This window comes from Quercus lobata, chromosome 4 (assembly GCF_001633185.2).
Source record: "Quercus lobata isolate SW786 chromosome 4, ValleyOak3.0 Primary Assembly, whole genome shotgun sequence".
Lineage (NCBI taxonomy): Eukaryota > Viridiplantae > Streptophyta > Magnoliopsida > Fagales > Fagaceae > Quercus > Quercus lobata.
In genome coordinates this window covers 39577545-39584790 of record NC_044907.1, presented here as the reverse complement: position 1 = coordinate 39584790, position 7246 = coordinate 39577545, and the positions used below count along the sequence as shown (strand labels likewise).

Sequence of the window (7246 nt, the reverse complement as noted above, 5' to 3'; positions counted from 1 at the left end):
TGTTAGCCGCTCTAATATGTTATCTATTTTATAATATCATTCATTCTAATTTTGAAAAAATAAATGTCATTAATTATTATAAAAACTAGAAGAAGAAAAAAAAGTTACGTCTCTTATCGTTTTCTTCTTCTATATAAGTATCAGTCTGGAGGCATTAATTAAGTCCCATACAAATCCCAAACACCCAATCATTCACATCTAATATTGTCCCTTGTCTGTCCAACATTTTTTATAGCCCATCAAAAAGGCATAAAAATATGGCACTTCGAGCATTGGTTGCACCTCTATTTGTGTCTCTTTTTCTGTCTCTAACCATTCTTGGTTACTCTCAAGCAGATATTAAAAAATGGTGCAACCAAACCCCAAACCCTGAGCCATGTGAGTATTTTTTAAGCCAGAAGCTTAATTACCACAGCCCCATCAAGCAAGAGTCCGATTTTTTCACAATCTCAAAGCAACTAGCACTAGAACGTGTCCTAAAAGCTCAAAGTAACATAATTTCACTAGGGCCCAAGAGCAAAAATGCTCGTGAAAAGGCTGCATGGGCAGATTGCCTTGAGCTTTATGAGTATACCCACTACAGGCTTAACAAAACCATTGACCCTAATGTCAAGTGCAGCCAAACCGATGCTCAAACATGGCTCAGCACGGCGCTAACCAACCTTGAGACTTGTCGGGCCGGGTTTATTGAGGTAGGGGTCCCGGACAATCTCTTGCCCTTGATGTCAAACAACGTTTCTAAGCTAATTAGCAACGCTTTGTCTCTTAACAAAGTTCCATACACTGTACCAAGTTACAAACATGGTTTCCCAACTTGGGTTAAGCCTGGGGACCGGAAACTCTTGCAGTCTTCTTCGTCTCCTAAGGCTAATATTGTGGTTGCACAAGATGGTTCAGGGAATTATAAGACGATAAAGGAGGCGATAAGTGCAGCTTCGTCACAGTCAGGAAGTGGAAGGTTTGTGATATACGTGAAGGCTGGGACATACAAAGAAAACGTTGAGATAAAGTTGAAAAATATTATGTTGGTAGGAGATGGTATAGGAAAAACCATAATCACTGGGAGCAAAAGTGTTGGTGGAGGTTCTACAACCTTCAATTCAGCCACAATTGGTAAGTAAATTTAATTGATTTCTAATAATATATATGCTAAATTTTAGTGTTAAGAAATTGTTGTTAATTGGTTCCCTACAAATATTACATATATATTTATATGTCTTAGTGGATAAAATCATGGCTTGGACTAAAAAAAGTTAGGTTAGATATGTGATAGAAGAGATTAATAAGAAGTGAGAGTTTAGAGGTTTGAAAGGTCTGGATCAAGTAATGCAAGAATACCAAGAAACTTCTGACTAGTTCGAAAAAAAATAAATAAATAAAAAATAAATAAATAAAAAAAATGGCACCCCCTTGCATAAATTGACCTCAGTTGAATTTTTAGACATATAAGTCAACTGAGTTATTTAGTGCATAATTTAAAAATTTTAGTGAGATTATTAATCAAACTTCGAATTTGAAAGGAGTCATATTTCATGCATAATGCACGTTATTCATATACCAAACCAAGGCTTCGTTTTGGATTTTAAATTTTTTTTTTTTTTTTTTTTTAAATCCCTCCAGGTAGCACATGTAGGTTTAGGTTCAAAGGATAGAAAAATTGTCTCTTGCATCTAACATATTTATTGGATGTCCCATAACATGGGGTTCTCTTGAGTTTGTAAGATTCACATTTAATACATATATTGGATATGTACTTTCATAATTTTCAAGAGACTTTAGTTATCGATTACATATTTTAGCCTTCTTTTCAAAACTAAGTACGATTACTAAGTCATCTAATTTGACAAGATTTTGTATATATATAATAATGCTTTTATGCTGATAACTATTATCGTATTTAATTACTTGTGGTCCTAGCTAACTTGACACAACTAATTACCCCAAAATATTATGTCTTACAGCTTATATAGTCATAATTTTACTAAAATAATGAATGTTAATCTAGAATTTGACTAAAATATTGACATGAAAATTAAGCTCTTGTTATTTTGAATTTTCAGCTGTCGTGGGAGATGGATTCATTGCTCGCGACATCACTATAAGGAACACTGCTGGAGCAGCAAATCATCAAGCCGTGGCCCTTCGTTCTGGGTCCGATCTCTCGGTATTTTACAGGTGCAGCTTGGAAGGGTACCAAGACACCCTCTATGTCCATTCCCAAAGGCAATTCTATAGGGAATGTGACATATATGGTACAGTTGATTTCATATTTGGAAATGCTGCAGTTGTGTTGCAAAATTGTAAAATTTATGCTCGTTATCCTCCTAACAAGACCAACACTCTCACTGCCCAAGGTAGGACTGACCCTAATCAAAACACAGGAATTTCCATTCATGATTGTACAGTCAAGGCTGCTTCAGATTTAATGTCATCCCAGAGCTCAGTTAAGACATACTTAGGGAGGCCATGGAAGAAGTATTCACGCACGGTTTTTATGAAAACATACTTAGATAGCTTGATTGCTCCAGCTGGATGGAAGGAATGGAGTGGAAATTTTGCCCTCAATACCTTGTACTATGGGGAGTATGCCAACACGGGGCCAGGCTCATCGACTGCTAATAGAGTTAATTGGCCTGGCTACCATGTCATTACTAGTGCATCTATAGCTTCACAATACACAGTTGCAAACTTCATCTCTGGCGGTTCATGGTTGCCGGTTACCAAAGTGCCTTACACAGCTGGCCTTTAATTTTTTCAAAGAAATTGTTATATACATGCCTTCAATTTGTTCAATAGTTTTCAATTGTCAATTTGCATCTGAGTTCCTTATGGTAAAAAAATAAGTTGATTGTTGCCAAAAAAAAGAAGATTGTGTAATAGTTGTCACTCTTTGATAAGTTGTAAGGAATGATTCAAAATAAATAAAATCAATTATGTTTAATATTCTGTGCGGAACTTTTGGCTAAGGTTGCTTTAGTATATAAAATGAGGTTTCTACATTCTATTGATATGCATAGATTGATGAACATTTTGAGATACAAATTTCTTAACAAGTCATATAGATAATCACAGTGCTTGTTTAAAAACATGTATGTGATGGATTGTCTAGTAAGTCAGGGATGATTTTCCCAAAAAAGTAATGTTATAATAATTAATAACAATGTATTACTCAAATTGTAATTTGACGGTGAACTCTTGTTAATTATTCCAATTTAATTACCCAAATTTTGTAACCAATGGATTTTACCCATAGTTAAGCAATCGACATCATTGACCAATTGAAAAATGTATGTTTTGTTTCTCATAAAAGAAAAAGAAAAGGTATGTTTTTCACTTTTAAGATTCAAATCTTTGAAAACAAAGTGATAGATAATTAAATCTAGAAAGGATAACATTCAAACCCTGCTAAAAACTACTTGTCAACTTTCTAGAGATAACTCCAAATATTGGTTAATGTCGTGGGAACTGGTTCATATTTTGTTTATGTATAATCTATGGCCAAATAAAACGATTCAGCGATCTTCTATATTGGTTTCTAATTATTTGAGACAGTTATCCAAATAAATTGTTCAAGTTATATATATATATATATATATATATATTAAAAGGCCATATTAGAAGTACCGAATTCTCATGTTCGAGCTCATAACGAATCTCTCCTCCTCATGCGAGAATATATCACATTGATCACCCACACCTTAAAGTCTTAATTAACGTGTAAATCTTTATAAAAAAAACACTTTAACTCTGCATCAGAATCAATGCTTATACATAAGAGGCACGCTTATAAGAGTTGCACACTTACACTTGCATTACATGTATACACTACTTTTTTTCTCCATACAAAAGGTTTGGTAGCCTAAGAAGTAAGAACATCTTATATTGGGGGTTGGTTAAATACAATTTTAGGTGTAAGGTTGTAACTTTTAAATGAGCCTTTTTCATATTTAAATAACATTTAAATAATATATACAGTTTATTAACCGTCAATTTGGTTAATGCTCAATACTATAATTTTTTTTTTAATTGCTTCTTATCATTGGTAACACATCAATTTGTAAAATTTATGTAATAAAATTTATAGTGGCATCACTCAATTCTTTGGACCATATTAAGAGTGGAGAAAAAAAAAAAAAAAGTGGACAACTTACATATTTTTTAAAATTAAAAAAAAAAAAAAAAATCACATAAGACCCCACATTTGGGCATGAAAGTAGAAAATGTAGTAATGTTATGTAAGGCATGGAATCTGACCAATGCATACCACCCCCTTGCATTCTATTATTATACTAATCAATTAAAACTCCAGTCTTACTCATAGAAAACGAAATTTATGTTAAGAACTTGGTGGTTCCTAATAGAGATTATATTGATGGGAATTATAGGGGAATGGATGGAGATTGTAGGGAAATTGACTTAATTTCGAAGTAGTCATCCTCTAGAGAGAGAGAGAGAGAGAGAGAGAGAGAGAGAGAGAGAGAGAGAGAGAGAGAGAGAGAGAGAGAGAGAGACTAATGCACTAACAAATTGGTTTATTCTTCATGTGATATTCAATGTTGAATTACAATCATGTATTTATAGGAGACTAACTCTAATCTCATTGGCCCACATGGCCTTATCCTATTGGTTCTATTATTCCTCATGTGTATTAATAATTCAAACATGTGCTAAATGTGATTAACATGCTTGAAATTGTAACTAACTAACTAACTAAATCTCAATACAACAATTATTATCCATATGCTTATAGCATTCCTAACAATTTATTTATTTATTAATAAAAGAACCACATTACTTTTTCATAAATAACATCAAAATTAAAATAAATTATTTCAGTCCTGCAATTGTTTTACCATCCATTGAAATACACACAGATAATCTGTCATATGAAATTTAATTAAGTGGCCCATAATCTTACGCTCATTTCCAGAACTCGTTCCTTGAAAATCCAAAAAAAAATGGATTTTGATAGTTTTTAGACCCCTTAATACACAATTGATTTAACCTAGGTAATTAGCCAAGTTGTTACTTAGTCCAATTTAACAAATCTAGGTTATCATAATCACAAAAATCATATCATGCAAAGCAGCGGAAAGATAAATAACACAAAGATATGATCATCCAGGAAACCAAATCTGTAAAAATCTGGGGAGGATTTGACCTAACTATCCTCAAGGTAAACTTGAATCCACTATCTTAAAAGAATCGAAATTCATACAATAAGACTTACAAGCCCCCACGCTCGACTTCTTATTGCTACCAAATAGTAGAACTTACTGACACGACCACGTGCAAGTTCCGAATCCACGGACTCCTTCTTTCTTGAATTCATCACCAGATACAAGCACACCTGCTTGTGTTTTCTTTAAACTTCAATGGTAGCAACCGAATTGATCATCAAGGTGTAAATAATATCTCCTCCTTGAAAACCCTAAATTTGTGTAAAGAAAAACTCCTCTAGATCTCACAAGAGATTTACACAAACCGCAATATGAGCAACACTAAAACGTGGTTAGGGTTTGCCTTTTATATTTAGGACAAATTAGAAAACCCTAAAACGTTTTAAACAACTAGGGCTGAGTTGAAAATCTGCAGATAAAAAACATTTTGCCCGAGCTTCGATCGATCGAGCTTAAGCTTCGATCGATCGAGCCAGGCCGAAATGCATAATGTTTTCTACATTAGCTCGATTCCAATTTTACATAAAACGTACAACTTTGAGCAAGACTAAAACACTACTAAACACATTGTTTTGATCATGGTTTGCCAACAATACACATTAGAGTTCTAAATACATAAATACTTAAGTTTTTAGAACCTAACAGATTTGAAGTTCTTGTATAAGCCCTGTTAATGTTAAAGAATGGGCTTGTATTCTCACAAGCCTATTATGTGAATTAATTTCCATATTTATTACATTCACTAATAAATTGAAGCTCAAAGGGTTGAGACTTTTGAGTATTTGAGAAATGATAAAACTTAGCTACAAAATTGGTTATAGCCTAGTGTTACAACCTTATTCAATAAAATAAATATTACTATATATTTGGAAAATCTAACTGTTAAATTACATGTTCTTTACACTCTTAGTACACTTATCAAATTTTGTGTCAATTGAATATTATTTACTATATGATTATAAACTCACATTTTATGCATATATTTATGTTACAAAATTTTGCAATTTAAACACTTTATTAATGACATAGTTATTAATCTTTAATGTTCTAGAAATTTTGCAAATATGTTGTATGTAAGAAGAATATGTAATCTAATGGTGGATTTTTCAAAATTCGCCTCCAATAAATAGATATTGAGAAAGACTGTACCTTTAAGTTACAACCAATTTTGTAACTAAACTTTATCTTTTGGAAAAACTAATATCAACAACGGTAAAACTTCATTTTCTAAATGTCACCTATTTCTAAAATCATCATTGCAAAATGATGACTTTTATTTTATGTTTTACTCGAAGCTTTGGAGGGTTTGCACCTCAGAAAAGTCAATTTCTGAAGAAATATTGTTTATAATTTTTTTTGACACTAGCTTTGTATCTCATAATAAATGAGCACGAGTGGAGGGGGAATTGTTATAATATACTTAAGATTTAAAAATGGAGTTTCTTGACAAATTTTACAATCTTCTATTATTTTTTATGTTCCAGAAAAAGCCTCTTCAAAAGGATAACAAGGTATATATAGCATGAAACAATACTATAGGAAAAGCAAACTTCAACACTGCAAATGGGAGAATCAACTTTATTCATGAGAGTGAAAATTTACGACTCAATATAAATAATTTGGTTTTGGTAAAACTTGTTGCCTTAAGAAACCCAATCATTACAAACGAAATGAGAGAGAGAGAGAGAGAGAGAGAGAGAGAGAGAGAGATCAACAAGTGGGCAACACATACAGACATACTTATATTCTTACAAAATATAAGTTAGAAAAAAGTTTTATTTATTAGATATCTAACCCAAAACTCCACGATATACCAAGAACAACCTCCAATCATTAGCCACTGATATAAAATTCTTTGTAGAAGTACACCTTCTAGACCCATTGACCCCCAATCGTCACCATCACATGTTCCAAAAAGGTTTTGTTGTGCACCATCCTTTCGTCCTTAAGCTTTCAGAGTGCAATTTGTTTTATTTTTGATAGGTAGGGTGAGATAAATGATTTGCAATAGTCAAGTTTATATAGGCTTTAGGAATTGTAAGAAACTCTAGGCCACATTAATTTTA

At 32.6% G+C, this 7246-nt stretch overlaps 1 protein-coding gene across 1 annotated transcript; it reads left to right on the top strand.

Annotated features, from left to right (window-relative positions):
• The first annotated feature begins 257 nt into the window (after positions 1 to 257).
• Positions 258 to 2749, top strand: LOC115987083 (pectinesterase 2-like). The gene is made up of 2 exons (XM_031110535.1): positions 258 to 1113; positions 2061 to 2749. The coding sequence occupies exons 1-2, from the start codon at positions 258 to 260 to the stop codon at positions 2747 to 2749; spliced, it is 1545 nt and encodes a 514-aa protein (XP_030966395.1).
• Positions 2750 to 7246: the final 4497 nt, after the last annotated feature.